This window comes from Chamaea fasciata, unplaced genomic scaffold (genome assembly GCF_029207755.1).
Source record: "Chamaea fasciata isolate MVZ Bird 193981 ecotype frontalis unplaced genomic scaffold, bChaFas1.0.hap1 SCAF_4, whole genome shotgun sequence".
Taxonomy (NCBI): Eukaryota; Metazoa; Chordata; class Aves; order Passeriformes; family Sylviidae; genus Chamaea; species Chamaea fasciata.
This window is the reverse complement of record NW_027094089.1, coordinates 64,110,914-64,132,246: the sequence shown is the minus strand read 5'-3', so window position 1 is coordinate 64,132,246 and position 21,333 is coordinate 64,110,914. Positions and strand designations below refer to the sequence as shown.

The 21,333-nt window shown below is 38.0% G+C and overlaps 1 protein-coding gene across 4 annotated transcripts in view; it reads left to right on the top strand.

The window, feature by feature from the left end:
* The window catches only part of APC (APC regulator of WNT signaling pathway), a 98,562-nt gene that overhangs the window by 21,916 nt on the left and 55,313 nt on the right, over positions 1–21,333 (top strand). For 3 of the 4 annotated variants that reach the window (XM_066181821.1, XM_066181820.1, XM_066181818.1), the window contains exons 1-2: positions 4,928–4,970; positions 15,308–15,460. In XM_066181821.1, the coding sequence (XP_066037918.1) occupies positions 15,326–15,460 (135 nt within the window). In that variant the 5' untranslated portion in view covers positions 4,928–4,970; positions 15,308–15,325. Of the gene's footprint in view, positions 1–4,927; positions 4,971–15,307; positions 15,461–21,333 lie in introns of those variants that run through there. The other variant, XM_066181819.1, reaches the window with a different exon arrangement.

Sequence of the window (21,333 nt, the reverse complement as noted above, 5' to 3'; positions counted from 1 at the left end):
TGCAGATGGAGAAACTTAGTGAGAGGGAAGAAAGTATGAGTGGGAGATGCCCCAGAGAGCAGACTACTTCTAGACAAAAGTAAGGAATTGGCAAACAGTAGAGAGCATTAAGTAGTAAAAGGTTTAAAGAGCAAATGATGTATTTCTGTACCTCTGACTTAGTTATGAAATAATTAAACAAGCTTGCATTTTTCTGCTTTTCTCATTTCACTTATGATACATGTCTGTGAGGTAGTTAATTGACCCTTGTGAAAGACAGACCTTGTCACTGCTTGTGGAAAAATCTTCTCAAGTTCAGGAACTGGTAGCACAACTTCCTAGGGAAAAAAATAAAGCGGAATTTAGTACATTAGTATAGTAGAAAATCTGTTCTCACTACAGAAAATTCCTGTCTGTTTTTGTAGGACGACTGCATGTGTTCTGGATGATGATGCATTGGGAACAATGACAGTTCTTTTCTTCATTCTTTCTTCATCTGAATGAGAAAGGCATTCCTTTAGGTTCTTGATCCTCAGCAAGCCTTTTTCTGATGACCTTTCTAGTTGGAAGTTCCTACAGTTGGGGAAATAATATGCAATATATCTGAGAAAATTTTGTTGGAGAATGCAGGGCTACAGCTCTTAATGGCCAAAACAGTGATATTAATGCCAATGGGAGCAAGTTATGAGTTTTCTCAAGTGGGTATATACAAACTTTCACTGGTCCTGGTCACATGGTAAGAACAGGCCTCAGAGGAAACCTGGTCTTTGTGTGGTAGTGAGAGATGTGAATGTACCTTCACAGTACTAAAGAAAATAAGAAACAAAGAGAATGTTCAGCTTTGTTGATTTTTTCCCCATGAAGAATTGAAAGGCACAAGACAACCTTTGATTACAGAAGCTGCTAAAATTCAAGTCCTGTGTTGAGATGAAACTTTTACCTATGTAAAACACATGTGAAATGTCTTCAGTTCATTTCATTAATGAAATCTGTAAAGTAGCACCTTTCTAAAAAGTGCAGTCTAACACACAAGTCAATGCCTAAATCTTGCACTAGAAAGTTCTGAAACCAAGAACCTCAGCAGCACTATTGTTTCACTTTTGCAAGTAATGCCAAAATAGTTCCTGGCACCAGAGAGAGAATTTAGTTCATTACCCAACCACTCCCCGCCCAGGGTTTCTGAGGTAGATAGTTCTGTGCATGTTCAATGACCAACAATGAAATATCAATCACTTTAAATATAATAAATAATGAAAAGCTTGTAGGGAGAAGAGTATTGCTTCAGAGGGTGAGGTTACAAAGGTTGAGAGAATTGTCCCGTTTATGAGCCAGCTATCTAAAACCAGAAAACCTCTTGCATTTTTGTGACAGCTTCAGCTGGTCTGTAAGCTGCACAGGTAATTTGGCCATAACACACACCAACTTGACCAGCCTAGCTCGTTAGAGAGTAGAAGTAAACAAGTCCCTGTGTATAATAATAGTAGGTCAGATTCAAGTTCAAACAGGGGACCTCAGCCAATCCCTTTGAACCATGAACGCACCCATATCATTGGCCAGTGAGCTGGGTGGAGTTAAGACCCTTAACCAGTCATGTATGTAGGCACCGGAAATTTGAAGCCCTTATGAAAGGGAAGTCCCAACAATGAACTTTGGCTGTTGCTGCACAATCTGGATGTGTTCTTGTCACATTCCTTTCTACAACATCAGCGACACATTTTCTGTTGAAGTAGTCATGATCTTAGGAGGCAGATAAATACTTTGGGGAATGTACTTTATGTTTTTAAAAATTTAGACCTGAATCTACTCAGAAATTCTAATTAGCACTACTTCGTAGTGGGTTGTAACAGTTAACGATAATTTTATTTGGTCTCAAAATGAATTTTTATAAATGCAGTGGAAAACACCACATAGATTGAATCAAAAATTGCATTAAAAATATTGCCAATTCAATTTCTGGACCTAAATTCCCATCTGACTGTTTGAGGATGCTGGGCTGAGTAGACTGCAGGGATCTTGTCCAAAATCTTTGAAGTAATTTGAAACTGAACAGGTATCTTTAGATACTAAAATTTTCTGTCCTTTGGATTAGATAGTTTACATGGATTAATGCAGAGATTTGAGTCTTCGAATAGATTTTTAAGGGTGGGTTTATGTAATATCTTGCAGGTGTTGCTAAGTCTGTCTTGGTAATGGTTTCTTTCAAAGTACAAAAAAGTCATCTTGTTCCATCTGCCAGATAGAAAATAACTAGCCAAACCTAAATTTAATCTAAAGATTTTTCCTGTACATTTCTTCTTTTTTCGTGAGACCCTGACTTTTTTTTTCCTTCTCGAACAGTGTTTTGTTGGTATCAGTTTTATTAGGAAAATCCAGTACTGCACATAGAAAGCAGTTTTGAGGGAATATATTCACCTGTATAGCAGTGGTTTGACATCACTGGAAGATGCAATATGAGAAGGGTCAAAGCATGCTGTTTATTAAACTGAATTTCACTCAATACTGGATTTTGCTGCAGAGGCAAGTCCATTTGACAAAGACCATAAGCTGCCATGTTTATGAAATGATAACAGAATGGGTGTTCCTATGAGGGAGGAAGGGAAGGCTTTTTCCCTCCCACTCAGCTGTCATCTTGGCAGAAAGCATTAAAGAATTTGTGCTTCTGCTTGTTCTGCAAATAAATGTGGGGCTTCAGGCTACAGAGCAGTGAATTAGCTCAGATTGAGACTCCCCGACTCAAAAAGGGTTAACCAGTACCAGGAGTAGCAAAATTTTTTTCATTTAGTGGGAACTAGATTTAGTTTTTCAGAGCTGCAGAAGATGCACTGTGGGGTATGTAAATGAATATGTTATGTAGCCTTCCATCTTTAATACACCTAGTTTGGGTTCTAGAAAATTACCTGTACTTCTGATAGCTTAGTTTTTCACGTTTAAGTCTGGAATTTAGCTTAAAAGTACATAGCATTTCAGTTTCTTTGGTTTTTTGGTGTCATCTTTGCACATGCAGTCATTCCAGGCTGTGTGGTATGTGCCACTTCTGAACACTTGCCACTCTTCGGTTTTAAAACTATTAGTGCAACAACCTGATTTGGTATAAAGCTACAACTCGTATTGCAACAACTTGCCAACTGATAACGCAGGTGTTGAGTGGTGTGTATTTATTTGAATGCACACTTATGCTAACATAAAGAATTTTAGTATGAAGAGAGCTTTACAATAACAACTGGGAGAGCATTTGGGTTTGCTTTTCTGCGGGGTGGAGCAGTGCTGACTAAGATATCAAGTAAGATGGCTTTAGGTCTAATGCCTAGCTAGGTTCTAAATTTTAAACCTGTTAACAGTACTGTGACAATTTGTTACAGCTGAGGGAGGATGAACTTGGTTGCTGTGAAATGGAATCAAGTGGATCATAAACCACCATAAACCATAGGATGTCAACAATGTCTGTAATTAATAGGAGCTTTATAGCAAAAAAATCGTAAAACGTGGAACACCCTTGTCTAATGGCCCATTTAACTTTGGCTTAAAGTGTTTTACCATAAGAGCTGAAATGACAGTACCTCTGTCACTGAGTGGTGAAGTGAGAGAGAATTTTGTGCAAAACTATCCTGAAGGTAGCAGATGACATATCACACATTGTCTTAATGGTAAAGATGTTTGATAAAAGGATATCAGGTAAAGAGCATCTTTTCTGAGTGTGGATTGTTGCCTACTCTAACTGGAAAAAGGAGGTGTGAGGAAACAGCTGAAATGAAATTAGTAGCATTTAAGTAATATGTGGTGCAATTGCTTGCATGCATGCACTGGCCTGCAGTACCTTTAATTTCTTCCCAACCACGAGGTTCCTACATGTCTGCTTGTCTCATGCAAATCGAAAATATTATTAGAGGTTGAATGAAGGATTATAAAAAGGCATATCAAGATACATGTTTTTAATGAGTTACCTATCCTTATGTCCCCTTGTATAATCATATAACTCCATAATTTATGTAACATACCACAGGGAAGGGCATTGTTCTGCTCTATGTGAGGAACCGTTGCACCTTTTCAGATGTCTTCTATCATGCCCTATTTTGTTGAGATGGGTTGCACTGCCCATAGATGTATTCTTGAACCATTCTAGGGGTTTAAATAGGTTTAATATTGTGCTGTTTCTGCAAAGCTGACTTCCATATCAAAGTTTTTTTAGAGATTCCTACAGAACCTCTTATATAGATAATTGTTTTTTGAAGTGAAAACCACAAAGACCCGAAATACGGCTTAATTTCTCTTGGATTTCAGTAGTGTGCTCCTGTGAGGTTTTAAGTCATCCTCATGAACACGCAGTTACATCCTTACCTTTGGAGAGAGATAATTTCTGGTAGGAGATTATAAACAGTTTCATAAATTGATTTCTTTCATAAATTCATTTGTCTTTTAGAATTTTCCCAACTAGTATTTGTTGTTCTGATCTAACATAGCTTAAATGTACGTATATTAGATTTGTTATTAAGCTACCAAGTAGCCGTAGTAACTTCATATCTGAAAAGTACATGAAAACAGTGTCTTAGTGAACCGCAGAGAAATCTGAGATACCCTTGAATGACACGCTTCCTGCTGCGTTTTTAATAAGCAATGTACCAAATTATTTCTAGGTGAGCTGTGGCAGCTTTAATGGTAGTCCATGCAGAACCTCGTTCATTTTTACATGAAAAATGTAAAATGTTCCGTTTTGGGCAGACGGGTGAAGAGCGGCGGGGACGGCGGCCAGGAACCGGCCGGGTGGGGCCCCGGCGGCATTGTGCAGGGCACCTTCGGTGTCCGGGCGCTCGGGCAGCGCTGGGGGCGCGCGCGGAGCTCCGCCCGGGGGCGGGGCGGGGCGGCCGCGTGCGCCATTGGCTGCGCCGCACGTGACCCGTGGGGTTGCGCCGTGCGTGCGGCGCTGGCACAGCCGGCGGCGCGGGCGGGGCCGGGAGCTGGCGAGGGGATGGAGGCGCGGCGGCCGCGGCCATGGGGTGAGTGCAGCGACGGCGGCGGCGGCTTCCTGCGCGGACCAGGCTCGCCGCGCCAGGGACAGGCAGAGGCAGGGGAGAGGAAGCGGTAGCGCGGGTTAAGGGAAAAAACAAAACAAACAAGCTCTCCCCCCCCCCCCCCCCCCCCGCTCCCGGAAAACCAGAAAGAAAAACCGAAAACCTGGGGTGTGGGAAAGGGCTGTCGCGCGGCGGGGACGGGCGGGCGGGCGGGTACGGCGGGGAGCTGCCACGGGTGGGATCGAGTGCAGCCCGCCGCGCCGGCCGAAGGCACAAAGCCCTACGGAGCCCCTGCGTGGGTTCCGGGGGCGGGAGGAGAAGGGGGAGCAGAGGGTAGGGGTCTCGGTGCGGGCAGAGCCGCCCCTCGCGGGGCGGCGAGGCGCTTCCCGCGGGTGGCACCGGCCCGGCTTTGTTAGGGACGGGCGGCGGCGGCGCCTCCGCTGCCGCAGCGCGGGGGGCGCGCGGGTGGGCGGCCGGCGGGAGCGCTCGGGGGGCAGCGCTGCGCCCTCGGCGCGCCCTGGGATCCGTTGACTTCTCACAGATTTATTTAACATCACAAAGAGGTGCTTGGGTCCGCGACTTAACCTGAATGCTGTGGGAAATCTTAATAAATTATGTATGAAGCAGTGGGTTCTTTCTTCCCTTTTGTCAAATACGCAGCTTTTATGCTAGTAATTAGGTCATTGCTAGCAGAGCGTTCCTTGCTTCTGCAAAAATGTGTTGCGATTTTTGGAGGACACATATGCTGCCAGACCATTTCATCCTGTTCGGGTTTCGTGTCAAGATACAATTCTTCCTGTTGAGTCACATGGAGGACCATGTCTGTGGGCTGTAAGGGGCATTTTTCGTTTGATAGGATTTACTTCAGAGGACCAGTAGGGCCCGGTTTTGACTTGATTTGGAGAGTCATACCCTAAAAAAATGCCTTTTAAAGACGTAGCAGGGAACACACAGCGTCATAGTGTGCATAGATGTTTTTTCAGTAAATTTCAGTGCATACCTGAATAGCACAATATAGATCTATTTCCGTTTTTAAGTACTTCTTCCACCCTTTGGTTTGTTCTGCTGAAAATGCGTTTAAATGGTTTTTTTCGTACTGTGTTTTTACTATTTGGTTCATTTTTTTCTGTTATCTAATGCAGATAACAGTGATGATAATAATGAGTATTTTGTCAATATTATGGTTCTTTGAAAATACACATAAGCATGTATACTGTAAAGCCATTTCCCGGAACCATACTCTTCTGTATTTTTAAGGAAACTTCAAGTAACTGTTAAAATGCTCTTCTCCTTCTCAGTTCTGTTAAATAACAGTGATGCAAAAAAAAGGAGTTCATGAAGAAAAGTCTCAGTTTAAATACTTGTCTTATACATCCCCTCAAAACATTTTCTATATATACCATTATTTTTAGAACTATGGGTCTCCTGTCTTAACAGTGAGAGAGGCTTTGGAAAATACTACATTTTAAAACGTCACTTAAGATCTTACTATTTGGAATAACTGGTTTCAAAAGGTAAATTGGTGATACTAGATATTTCTGCTTTGGCATTTTGAGTCTTCATTATAATTGCTTAACTGTTAAACAGAAGATGCAGAGGTGTTTTCACCCCTTTTTTTCTAAAGGGAAAGAGAATGACAAAAGCACAGTAGTGATTGTGATGATTATTATGGTGATACTTCTTCCTGTATGTTTTTAACTCTTCAATGGTATAATTCAGTGTAACCACTGTAGTAGTTCTGTAAGTCCCACTCTTAAAATGGTAACTTGAATAAAAGATCACTTTTAAATATAATACTTTAAATTACGTATGGGTGCAAGCTTTCCTAAACATCATCCCTTAATTACGAAATACTTGGTTATGATAAGTGTTCTGATACATCTTGTCACAGTATGCCATTTTTATATCAGCATGGAATAATGCAGCACAAGTTGGAAATGCATGTGGCTCCAATTGGTTGTCTTGGTCTCTAAATTCTTGTGTTGGATTTCAATATGCATCTTAATTTAGTTGGTAAAATATTTATATTAATGACATTAATTTGCCACACTGATAATAAATGAAATTCATTTATTATCAGTGTGGCAAAATCCTGTTTAAAATAGGCCGTACTACTAATGATGTGCTGCAATGGTAAATCCTGTCATAAAGACCTAGTTTCTGCTAGTGGTTTTACAAAATTCATGCAGCACCTGTGTGGTCGGGTGCTGATACATTTCCTGCAAGACAAATGGTCTTCTGATCCTTAAAAGGGCTGAAGATGGCCCTGATAGTCGCCCAAGATGGAGAAATACTTACTTATTGTAAATTATTTTTAGAATATATAATAGAAATTTTTGTAATAAGTATAATGTTTTTAATTGCAAGTGATGTATTTCACATTAATTGTTTTGAGTTTATGTTTTCAGGTAAAATAGGAAAGGAAATACCTGTCTCAGCTTTTTAAATAGCTTAAACTTTGTAGAATTGAATCATTAAAGATTACGTGAAATGTAAAAGTAAACAGGAGCAGGTCATGTGTAGTGAGGGCATACACAATTAGTCATGAATAACAAAGATGATCATCTTGAAGGATGAGTGTTCAGGCTTGTGAATTATTCCTGATCCAACTTAAGTTATGATTCAAATGATGTCTGGAGTCGTTTGTGTTCCATACGGTATTTAAATGCAAATCATGTTTTGAGTTTTCACAGTCATATTCTGAATACAGCATGACTAACCAGCTAAGGAACTTCCCAACCCAGAATTATAAAGGAAGAAGAGGGAATTTTGTTGACAGTGTAAAGAAGCTGAACTTGATGGTTCATAGCCTGAAACATGACTTCGTGATTGTATTCTTTTCATATTAATAAGAATGGCTTTTTCGTTGCTAACATTCTTTAGTGAAATTCCAGACAATAAATTATTTCTGGTTTGTACACAAACACACACTTGACCTGTATCATACTTGACATATAATGGGGCACACAAGTGTTCAGACCATGGTGTTGTCATTTATTCTCCTCACAGTATTTTACAGAATGCTGAATACATGGATCGCTTACCACTTTTGGTTAAGGTGAACTGCTTCTGTTCATGGTTGGTGAGTTTAGGCCAAGTATTGAATTTACAGGAGTATCCCAAAATATAATGATGGATTGAAAACTCTTGCCAAGTTATGAATTAATTTCTGAAAGAATTAAGCACAAAAACCCAGTCTTTACCCAATCCCCACTCAACAGGATTTAGGAAGGTTAAGCATAGTAACATTTGGGTGTTTTTTATCTGCTGTCCACAAAAATAGCCTATATGCAGAAGTACATAGAAAAACTAAAAAGAAAATCTTCTTCATGCAACTGAAGTTTAGAGAAAATTGTGTAGTCTTCTTTTAAAGGAGCTAACGCTTTCACAAATTGTGTTAGGATAACTAAAAACAGTAGTGGCTCTTCATCTGGCCTTTGTCTTTTTTTTTTACATGGTTGAAACCCCCAGGAACCCACAGTACACATAATCTAAAGATTAAAATTTGGTATGATTTGTTATCAGGTTTTTTCCAATGTCACCCTTTTCAAATATGTTAAAAAGAGTAGTGTTATCTAATTGGCAATTAGTTTTCTGTTATCAGAGCCCTTGTTGCTAAAAGAAACTGGATGAACAACAGTTTTCTGTGATGATTTTCATACTCCTTCCTTCATCTGAGTGAGATCACCTAAGTGTGCTAAGGCAGAGCAAATGAGAACATGAACAGATCTGCTGCTCTACTTATGGGCAATTCTCATTCTGAGCTGAGTATTTTCTTAGTTGTCTCTAACCACACTCAAAGCTGCTTCCAGACATCTCATTATGTTTTTGTGCCTTCATTTCCCAGTTGAAAAGAGCCCAAACAAAATGGCTCCCCTTTCAGCTGCTCCTGGCTCAAAGTTTTGGGGATTGTTCTTAAATATGATGGGGGATAGGAGGATATGCTGGCAACAAAGGCCATTTTAGTAAAGGATGGACTTATCACCAGATGGAAATAATGTAGTTTTTCAGTGTGATGTTGGAGAAAGCAGGAATATCATTTCTGCTGTTTGGAGAGAATCTGGATAATGGGCTTTTATGATTTGAGTCCAGTGAAGTGTTTTTCAGTGAGTTGCGAAGGAGAGAATTAGACAATGCCAGTGAAGGATAAGCATTTTTAGATTGGCAAACCTTGAAAGCTTGCCCAAACTGAAACGGATAAGACAATCCCTGACCCAGTGATACTCATTTTTTATGAGTTCTTGAACACAGCACTTGTAGTGCTGGTGTTTTACCAGAGCTGAAAACCTGAAGGCAAGCTTTAGATAAAATACTGGGAAATTCAGTACAAGATTCAGTCTACAGAGAAACTGAATGCAATTTGATGTGGTTTGATATGTTCAAACTTATTTTGAACATATCCCCAGCAAAATCCCCCCACACTTCTTTCTTATGAGTGTATAGATGAGGAAGCTGCATGAAAATGGTCCACTTAAGGAGCTCACTTAACCTGGAACAGCTGTGCTGGATTTTTTGGCCCTGCCTGTCAGCCTTGCCCCTCTTTTGGAGATAGCTGTGCAACAGCTGCTGAAGCATCCTGACTAATGACCCAGCACAGTGAGCTTAAATTTACACCTATTTCAGATTACCTTGGCAGTCGGGCAGTAATCTGCAGTGGTTTAGCAGTTGCCACTTGAGCAGCTGAACCCTTCCCCTCTTCCCTGAGTGGGAACCCTGCGGAGGTGGGTGAGGCAGACAGCTGGGGAGGCACCAGCACAGCCCTCCCGGCCACCTGACCACTAGCCACAACCACTGCAAGTGAGGACCCCTCGGTCTAGTGCTTAAAAATAACCTGTTTTTAAAGGTAGTGTAGAGAAACGAATTGGAAAAATGTCATGACAGTGTCAGCATTTCCTCCGTGAATTCAGCATAGTGTGCTCTTGAAGAAAGAATTCCCCATTAGACACATTCCCATAAATGAATGACAGAAATTGGCACAGAATGGTGAAGAATAACAAGGATGAGATTCTGGGCTCCGGACTGAAGAGTTGTGTAGAATTTGTGGATGTAGAAAGAAATCAGAGTTGATGGTCTTTTCCAGCCTTACTAAATTGTATTTTAGATATTCATGAACTTTGAACAGAATCAATATTTAAATGTAGATACAAAAAAAGTTCAAAATTTGGATACAAATATTGAAGATATCAACATTTATAAGAATGTAAATACATTGTATCTATATGTATAGTTAAATTTGTTACATTACCAAGATAAACCACATTGTGAAAAATCTGAGTTGCGGAGCATAGGAATAAATCTCTTTACTGGTGGTAGTACAGTGTGATGGTAGTGTTGATGGATTTTATGGATAAAAGCAATAATGGGAGTCTGAAGTATTTTCATAAGGAGATTTAATATATGACAAATTGTTGGGATTCTTAAGTAGAACCTCCTCGGGGCATATTGAGGATATACTGCTGGTTTCAAAAAAGGCACCTCTGATCAATTAAGAAATTCTAAGTTTTCAGGCAACATTACATTTTTTCCGATCTCATGGGAACTGAGATCAGAATGGGTGCATGTAAATTCATGTCTGGGCAGTGGCTACTGGTGACAGTTTTCTCAATATAGAAAATTCTTAATATAGGAAAATGCAAATCTAAACCTTAACATTATGTTTGCATAAATTTAGGTTTCTCATTAATTTTGATTTTAGTGCATAGAGGAGTTCTATGCAGCTTGAAGTTCCTCTTTGATGTGTATATTCATGCAAAGTGCTGATTCAATAAAGCATGAAATTTCTTGTCACAATTTCACCTTACTTTGATAGGAGATGGAGAAGAAGCTTCTTAATGATGAGAAATATGGCTCAGGGAAGTAGCACAGCTAGATTTTGGGTGTCTTTTACATGAGGGTATTGAATTTCAAAGTTTCTGTATTCCAAGATGGTTATTTTTTGGAGTAAATCTAGAGAACTCAGGTTCTTGCCTTTGATGACCACTTAATGAAGAAACAATGCAGTTAAGAGTGTAAAAGGGATCTTGACTTGAACCGTAATAGTAAATTTCATAAATGTGAGTTGTGTTGCATATGTTTTTCCTTGGGCTGGATGAAATATGAAATGGATTCTGGAGGTCTGAGTTCTTCCCTTCCATTCTCCCTCACTGTAGTGATTTCCTACAGGGGGAAAGAAGAGCTGTTTATTCTTGATCCAGCTGATTCTGACGCTAGTGGTGTTGAACATGTTTGCATATGTAGTGGTAGAGCTTCAGACTAGTGGGCCATGTCTAAGGTATTCCTTGTTTCCCTTGGGCTGGTTAATTCTGCTCTGAATGAGGTGGGATGTGGCTGGGAAGTCTGCCGGGCCAAGAGGGTATGGAGTTTAACTCTTTCCTCAGGGCAAGTCGTTTACCCACTGAGAAACTTCAAGAAGGGGATGAAGTGGTACAGGCAGTTTCATTTATGCTGACAGTCCTGTGTTGAAAAAAGCTGTAATATATAATTTATGAATTATTCTAATTTATGAGTAATTTTTTTTTTTTTAAACTCAGAGTATAAGTCCAAGAATTGTTTTGGGACCTGAATTCTTATCTGATGTGTCAAGTTTGATGCAGTTGGTAAAAACGTGTTTTCCGAAGAGAGGCTGATTTTAATTTTGAGGGGTTTATCTCATACATGGAACAGCTTATGTGTAATGGAGCCCTGTGATTTCACTCTACAAATCACATGCCTGGGAGATGACAGTGTTTAGGATCAGAAGGCCTAAGCTGCTTTGTTGTCATTTATTACCTTTGTCAGTTTCCTCTGTTTTAAGATTAAATAATGGTGTCTTTTGTGTAATACTTTGGCACTGCATTATTTCAGAAGAAGGAGAAGCAAATGTCCTGGAAATATTATAAATAAGTACAGCATTTGCCTGTATTGTAAAGCTTAGGAATACAAGATTGGATTTCTTGAGTCATGAGTTCTGGCTCCTTCTTGTGTAGTATGCTTGGCAAGGATCCCACTGAACTACAAGTTCTAATTGATGTTGCCAGTCTAGGTTGATAAATGACCAGTTTACACCCGTTTGTTCTATGTCGGTATTGTGCTTTAACACAAATATTGTTCTCCCTCTTCAGTGTTTTCCACTCCATAATAACAAAGTATGCCTGTGTCATTTCAGCCTTTGGTGTGCTGAGGCAGCCAAGGTTTGCTTGGTTATCTCTTCTGAGATACTCTCTCATCCCCTGATCATGTCTTCCTCTGCACTCACTTAAATTCACTTTTCTTATCCACCTCTTTGTAAAATGATTTGATAACTCTGGGGATCGTGTTTGCTCTCCTTCTGCCATTCTCATTGGCAGCACACAGTGCCCTGCAGGCTGGCTGCTGAGAAGCTTCACTGCTTCGGGTTCAGATTCCTTTGTCAGTGACCCTGTGTTGTTATGCTCTGCAATTCCACCCTGTTTCTACTGCTTTATTTCTCAGTTCATCAAATTCATTTTGTATCATGTGGAGTCCTCTGACCTTGTGTAGCCTCTTGAATTTATGGAAGCAAGTCTTGATGCTACTTCTTGTGCCAAACTCAATAACAAAACATTTAAAAATGCCTATCACAGTCTAGTTTTGGGGGAGCTTTGCTGACAGCCTGCCTCCAGCCCAGTAATTTAGCTTTCAGCACTGCCCTGTGTTGTCTAGATGTCTTAGAACTGCTTCTTACCTATGTATGGTTTTTCTGTTCATCTCTGTTGCAGTTGTGGTAACAGTGTTGCTTCCTTTGGGTATCTGTTTAGCAGAAAAAAAAAAAAGTGTTTTGGGTTATCCAGGTTGTGGTAATTAGCTAACTCATTTCTTTTTTTTATCTGAAAACCCACAAAGCTTGACATTTGAATAAATCAGGAAGTGACTCCTAGTATGAGGTAGGATGCTGTTTCTTGTTGGTGGTGTCCTACTTTCATGTTATGAGAATAAAAGAATCTTAAGAACTTATATCAGCAGGGTGGAAAGCCAAACCAAATCTCCCCTTCAGGATCCTTACTCATTTCGCAAAAATATACCTGAGTTTGTTATGTGTATAAAATACCAGAGCTATGCAATTTATGTATTTCTGCCATGCTCCTCCCCTCATCCATTTTTCTCCATTTGTTGTGTGTACATCTTGTTAATGGGGCTGATGGTTCTAAATTTCAAATCTGTAAGTTAGAATTCCTAAAAACAGACAGGAAATGGAAAAACTGGATATTTTATTACATGACTTTCATATTAGTAATGAATTATAGAAATGGAAGTAAAAGATACTCTATCTAGAAACAAAATGCATGTCCTGTGTGGCACAGAGCAGCTTCTGTAAATTCATGTAGATGAATAAATGTGATGTATTTTACTAATATACTTCAGTAAAAACTTTCTATCAGTATTGCAATATAGTGCTAATTCATGACAAATAATGGGAAAAAGTTTCCATTCTTCACTTCTGTCTCCCTTTCCTTGGGCTTGTTCATGCTGTGTTATGAAACGTGAAATATAGCTATTAATTTTCTTAATAATAATGGAAACTGTTATTTAATAGATAAAAGCATACATGAAGTGTAACAGAAGTAGTCTGCCCTTACTGATTTTTTGGTGTCTGTGTGTTTGTTTTGTTTTTACTACAACTCTCCTTGACATGACTCAACCTTTTAGGTGAAACAGCCTGATGGTAAAATCCCAGAATTTGCATTGTAGAGTAGTTATTTCAGTTTGCCTTTATTTCTCAAAAAACGAGGTCTTCAGTAAAGCATGACCAAATTTTGAAAAATAAATGTTACAGATTCTTTTCATTTATGGAATTCACAATTTCATAAGTGTCAGGTGTCTTACTTCTCCTGTCTTTGATAGTGGCAGGTGCTTGGAAAGGAAATAAACCAGTCATATCAAATGCACTACAGCTTTTGTTTTTGTTCCTGTTTTCAGTGGTGCGGAGTCTTCTTTACATTTTGTTCAGTTTAAATTAAGAAAAGTTAAACACAATTTTCAAAATTTGTACTGAGGAACTAAAACGTTTTTGAATAATTTTACCTAATTTTTAGTAGACTAGATAATTCAATTGAGTTTCACTGGGAAGAGGAAACTTGGCTTTATAAGTTTTTTGACTTACAAGCAGTAAAGTCGAAGTTTGGTCAGAGGTTACAATGAAAGTGCTAAATAATAAATAAATAACAAGATAATAATATAAATAAGTAACTATGTTAAATAATAAATAACAACAGCTTTTAATTGTTTCATCCTTTCCAAAGTACTGCAGTAATGATAAAAGGGAATGTTGCCCTGTGAGTTTTTTTTATATTTTTTCCCCTGAGTTACAGGCCATACTTAGGAAATGTCTGCAGTGACATTGGATGGGTAACTTGTGTTTTGTGAAGTCTTCCTTTTTTCCTCTGGAATGACTGATGAATAAGAAACTGATAGCATTAATTCTAAAGAGCTGGAAACATTCATTAACGACATCTTAGTTAACTTACATTGTTAGATTAACAACTCTAGCAGCTTTTGGTTTGGAAAGTGGAGAACATTTTCTAATTTCTAATTGAAATTGAAGTATTTGTTTCTTTCTCCTTTATAATGGGTGAATGGTTGTGCTGGTGTTCTGGGACTGTGTTACATTTTTAATGAAAACAGTATGGTGTGCCGTGATATCAAGAGTAGCCTTTCATCTTTAAATTAAACAGTGCACTATGATGTGAAAGAAACTTGTTTTAGTCTTGTGCCTTGAAGGATATTTTTACAAAATACCTACATATATACTACACTTGCTGGTGTGGAGGTTTTTTTCAGTTAAAATTCCCCAGTATTTACTGTTTTCCTTTCATATAACATCTCCCTCAGAATGTGTGCTATTCCTAGGAATGCTGAACATCTGTGACTACCATTCGTTTCCTAAAATAAGTAGGCAGTCAGCATCTTTTAGATCTGTGTGAAGATGCTTGTTATCCATCCAAAAATTACTATATATGGTCTATTATCTGCAATTTCTCCATGTTGAAACTGAAGTGCCAGTAGTAAAGATGCTTTTGTGTGATGCAGTGATTTTCTTTCATGTATTCTAGCTTCCCCTAATATCTGATGCAGTTGACAATTAACTTTTTTCATTTGCTTAATCATGCATACGAAATGGAAGCCCACGGGGGGGGGGGGGGACACACGTCTTGATCTGGCACTAGTTCTGGTCATTAACAGTTTGGTGTAATGGATTTAAATTAAATGTTTGGAAAGTCATGTGGTAAATGGGAGGGAGAGATGATTTTGTGATTAGATACATTGAGGTAGTGAAGGGTTTTTTTTCTAAAATGCTTAAATTTAATATTTTCTTTGACATTTTTAAGGGCTGGCGGTAGCCCAGGATGGCCGCAGCTTCATATGATCAATTGTTAAAGCAAGTTGAGGCTTTAAAGATGGAGAACTCCAACCTTCGTCAAGAGCTAGAGGATAACTCAAATCACCTCACAAAACTGGAAACCGAGGCATCCACTATGAAGGTATTGCAAGCTCTTTGCCTATGTGGGGTTTCTGTCACTGCCCTTTGTGTCATGGACTGGGAATCGCTCAGAGTTTTGTGTGCTTTTAGATTCCTTTTGAAGTCCTTTCCCAGGCTGTGTAAAGGAAAAACTATCAAAGCTACATTTCATCATTATTAAATTTCAAAACTGTTCTTTAGAAACAGCTTCCAGCATGCTTTGATAAGCACTACCCTTTCAGCACAGCTGTGCTTCCCAAGAGGAAGTCCAGAGTGCTGACCATGGTTGACAAAGCAAGTATTGTTCAGCTCTTGAAAATCCAGAAAACACTGGAGGTTTTCAGGTAATGCTAAAAATTTGGGGGTTTACTATAATAACAATATTTAAGGTCTCAACAGGAGAAGTTCCTTTTAACATAAAACCACAAATTCTCCAATCTCTCCCAAAGCCTAAATTAATTTTTAAAAAATTCACTCAAATCTATTCCTGCTGGTGTTTGTTGGCTAAGTGTAGGCCTTCAGGGCTACCCATCCAAGAGCAAACACTAGGCTCAAGTGGAATTTAGACATATTTTAATCAGTAGGAAGATACACCATCAGCTGCATCTGTGCGATCCATGATACTGAACAAGGCAGAATTTTGCAAGCCTTAGAGCAGCATTAATGCAGTGCTTTTTCTAAGCTGACAAATCCTGCTGCTTTTTGCTAGCAGCCAGCAAAACCAGTCTGCTTTTGGTAGCTCAGTTAGAAGGGCTCAAAAATTGTTGGTATTTCTGTGTATACTCCTATATAGAGTAGGCATATTCTAAATATTAAACAACATTTTTTTCTCTATTTCCTTGCTTCCTAGTCTTCTTATGACAGACTTACTGTTCCTTTATAATCAATCTTTAATTTTTAAAATATGGTAATTTGATTAATATAGCAATTAAAAATATTTGAACTCAATTTTTTTCTCCTCCAGCATGTAGACTGTATATTCACTGTAAGAAGAAAAATTCTGCTTTCTGAAACACTGGTTCCGACACTCGAAAAAAGCAGAGATATTTCAGATACACTTAATCCTTGCACTGCAGTGTAAAATAAAAATGGTTTTGCTACCTAAATTAAAAGGAAATTACAGTCTTTTACACCAGCTACTTGAAATGGATTTCATTAGCAGCTGAAGAAAAAAATGGTTGTTGCTGAGTTACATATTTAAAAACTAGATCTGTCATTTATATTATTTTTCTTAAGATACTATTACAACAAATTTGTCAGTAACTCCCTTCTACTCCCTGCCATTGCAGTCTAAAATAAGGAAGGGAAGAACAGGACAGATGATTTTCCTGCTAGTTTTACAAAAGAAGAGTAAAAATGGGTTTTTTCTCGCTTCTTCATCCACATACCGGTGTTTTGGGTTTTGGTTGTTTAATGTTTTTCTGGCTTTTGTGCAGATAATTAAATTTCCAGTGACCTAAAGACAGTCCAGCTGTACAAGCTGTTCTCTAGGGCATTAATTTGGAATGTGGAATGGCTTTATGATCTTACTTTATATCTGGCAGACCACCAAACTGAAAGTGGCTCTATTGCACTTCTCTGTGCTTATGAACATACCCAGAGTAGAGGTCTCATTTTTTTTCTGTCCCAAAATTCCATTCTAGATCTAAGGAATGTAACACTAAAACCCCTCCAACTCAAATATCAAACACAGTATGTTTATTTTCACTTTGGGAGATGGGTGGAAAAGATATTGTTCAGAATTATTTTTTGGTGGGGTGTTTTTGGGGGTTTTTTTGTGTTTTTTGTTTTTGTGTGTTTGTTTGTTTGTTTTTTGTTTTTTGGTTTTTTTTTCATCATGTTCTATTAGGAAATCATGGGTTCATTCCTAAGATGTATTTGCTCCTGCACCTGAACCAAGAAGTCCTGTCTTTCCCTTGTTTATTTCAGACCCTTTTCTTTGGAAAGGTTCACAACATAGTTTTAATTTGACTCCAACCTGAAGGATGATGTCGGAATGATCTTAGGGTCAGCCTGTAGTCTGTGGGTGAAGTTTAATGGAGATCATTGCAGGATTCTCTAGAATTGGAAGATAATTTTAGTTTTGCAGGCTTTTGGAGAAAGTATGTGTTGGGGTTTTTTTGCACTAAAAAACTGCATGGTTTGCATGGTTCCAGTGCTATAATTAGGGATAATTACAAGCAAAGTCATTAGCAGAACCAGAGCAGTCAGGCTTGAAAACCCTTTGGCTACCATATATGCCGTCAAAAAATTTCCCAAATGTCTTGGAAAACATGACATGACCCTTTGGGAGCACAGAAGTGTCACAGAGCCCCTTGTAACCCGTCCCGCCAAATGAAATCCCAGATACTAGCGGAAGAAGGGGAGCAGCAGTGGAGAAAACAAGCTGTGGTTCCATGGCAAACATCCCTTTTCTTGCAGTGTGAATTTTGGTCTGTGGCCCAGTGCAGGGATATCTCACAGTGATTCTTGGGACTGATGCTCTGTTTGTCTCCTCATTTTCTTATATTCTTTAAATCAGCTGTGAAGGGCGGTAGTTAGGAGGGTCATTTTAAATAATTTGATTTTGGAAGTAAGAGTATTAAAACGTTGTGTAAGTGTGCCCCGTCTTTATAATCCCTTCATTTCAGAATTGTAAGGTAATCATACGGGAATTAAAGGCTTAACATGACCTCATTTTGCACATGTATATATTATAAACTACTACTGGCCTAAATAAGAACTATGTCTGAATGCTTCCTGTTTAAAACTAAATGTCTTATTTAAAAGTGCAAACTCCATTTGCTGACCAGAAAACAACATGATGGGTAAACAAAGAGAAATGTGATAATGTTGGAGGTGCCAAAATGATCAGTAAAACAATCTCCACTTTGTTTTTTAATTTGTGTTGTCCTAGGGACTAGCTGTTCAAACAAAAGAAATCCCTCAGAGTATTATGACTAACTTGGGAAATTCAGTTGTTTTTATTGGCTTAGTGTCAGATGAAATACAGCCATTTGCTATGATAAAATGGTCACTCTAAATCAATAAATACACTGTTTGATGGTGAATGAAATAACAATGTTGGCCTATAAATAAAGAAAAATTGTGTCAGTGTCTAGATGTAAAAGTCACTGCATAAAACACAGACTGTGGACAAATTTAGAAAAATATGAACAGTTTTATCTGAATTCAAAACCTGTAAAATTCATGGAGAGGCAAGAAGTAATCCAATGTCACCTATACTACTTCTTGCATATACCTGCGTGTCTCCCACATTTGTAGAAGACTTTTTGTGAGACTTTCCTGCCTGGTTCTTGTAGAAGATAAGCATTTTCTCTTTAAAGACAGCTTTTGTTTGTTTGTTTCTAATGTCCTAGCTAATTAATATCAGCATTTCTCCCCATATAACATCTGGGGGAAGAATGGTGTATGTACCTTAATCTCCAGAACTCTAGAAGTAGCTTAAGAGTGACATCATGCTTGATTTCCACACTCACTGTTTGAATGTTTTAATTTTACAGTAAATCAGTAATTCATGATATCATGTGTAAAAAAGCCATTTTTAGTGTGTGTCATGCTCTGTGAGCAAGACATTGTCTAATTTATAGAGCACAATTAAAATTTTATTCTACATATGGCTTTTCAGTTTGTTCAGTGTCTTCTATACTGTGTCCATATGTTTCAAAAATAAAATAGGAAGACTGTTGCTAGAAGTGATTCAAATTTGTTGATTTTTTTGAGAAGTGTTCTAACCAGATATAGAATATAAAGAAACATAGTAGTGGTTAAACTCTTTTTAGAAAATCATGAGCTGTTCATTCATGTGTTGTGGAGCATGGTGTTTAGGCAGATCATTTTCTTCATATTAACATTTTAGTTTTAATAATTTTCTGTGGAGTTTGTTTTTATTTAGTTTGTGTGTTTGAAGCAATTAATGTTTAAAGGACAAAGTCCTAGAGAACTCATTACGATCATGTCCATTGCAGATCCAGAGAGGGATTTATTTTTGACATTGATGGTGTTTATGAGTTTCTTCTGCTAATTAGACAGCCAGGCAATAAAACTTGTGATGCTGTTATGTTGGATTAAAATAGGATTTCACTAAATTTAAAAAATAAGAAGATGCTTTATTTTGAGGATTTTTATTTTGAATACATTTATAAAATATTAAGCTATGGTGATTAAATGTGGTAGCAAAAGGAACATTAAGTCTCTAGCATATAATATCCCAGATTAATTTCAGTCTTGTGCAAACTTTGGGATGTTGATGAATTAATACTCAAATTAGCAGAATTAAAGGTTAAAACAATGCTAAAGAAGATGCTGTGGTGTCTAGTTTTTATCTTCTGTCATGATGGTTTTGAAAAAATTGTGAGAAAGCTTAAATCATATTAGAACTACAGTGTACTGTTATGTCTAAGTATGATCTAGTTGCATTTTATTTTATTTGCAATTTCAGTTTCAAATTCAACATATATCTTTTATGACTATTGGAAAGAATGACTATACAAATCCTTATCAGAAATACCAGACTGACTAGCAAGTTAGCAATTTAGCAGCTACAGTAGCTTGTTTGTCTCATTTTAAGAAGAGGGACTCTGGAAAATGTGCTTATTGCAGATTGAACCTTGTTAGCCTATGTGTGTCGATAAAAAAGAGAAGATGGATGTTGAGAATATTTCAGAAACTAACTTAGCTGTCTTGCACTGTTTCTACATGGAAGATGCACTTTGTGATCTGTAAGTTATAAGGGTTAAAAAAAAATTCAGAAGTGCTGATCCTTTACATCAGGTATACTCATGGCTTAATCACACCCTTTTTAGGAGTAAGATTTCAGATACTATTTGTACCCATTATGCCCCTTGACTAAATTTAAGGTTTCCCTTTAAATGTCTGCTGGGCAGTTCTCTCTTTAGGGATGAGTAACTGCTCTTATCAGATGTCTCACTGATTACTTAAGCAGGTGATTCCATTTTCTTTTAAATTTACATACCACACTTTATGGCTTTACAGTCTGCTTAGCCACCACTTCTAGATATATAGCCTTAAAAACCTGTTTTGTTCTGATCAGCTGTCTCTGATCATCAGTGTTTATTGATCCTCCTTGTAAAGCATAGGTGGTGTTGGAAATATTATTCTAATTGGCAGAGCAATTTCGGTTCAATGTGTTGTGGTAAGCCATGTGCTTGCAAATTAGAATTTGAATCACAACATACTTACAGAGATGTCTGATACACACTGCTTATTCATATGTGCTATATGCACATGCTGTGTCCATGTCGTGTCTGTCTGTGTGTGTTTTTCCTCAGGTAGGTGGTAGATGAATATGTTTGACAGATACCCAGGTTTGCAATAGTATATTCAGAAATCTAACTACAGTTTTTCTTCTAAGGTACCAGAAATTACACATTTTGCTGGGGATACTTACTGTGTCCAATAAAATCTCTTTTTCATCTACGTGCAAAGGGAGAGTGTTTTTAGCTGCATCCTGTCTTTTCCTTTTTTTGTTTAAGCTTCAGAGAAAAGAATTTGGTTGACATTGCATACAGTGAAATGTTTTGCTAAGGCACATATAGAAAAACACAACTGAAAAATTACATTAAACTATGAAAGCAAACCAGTCAGAAGAGAATGTTAAAATATGTGTATTTGATCTGGAACTGCTGTTAGTTAGTAGGCTACTTGTAGTAACTAAACTGCAGTATAACCTGAGATGTTTTATTTGAATCCTGAATGTAATGCAATACACATTTCTTAGTGTATTCTGTTGCACGTTAGAATATTAGCATTATTTCCAGATCTTGATTCCAGAATCTGATTTCTGACTGATCTGACTTATCTGGTATGTTGTTATTTCTGCTAAGAGGTCAAGTCAGACATAACACAGTGGGTTATGGTTGCTTTGTGGACCAA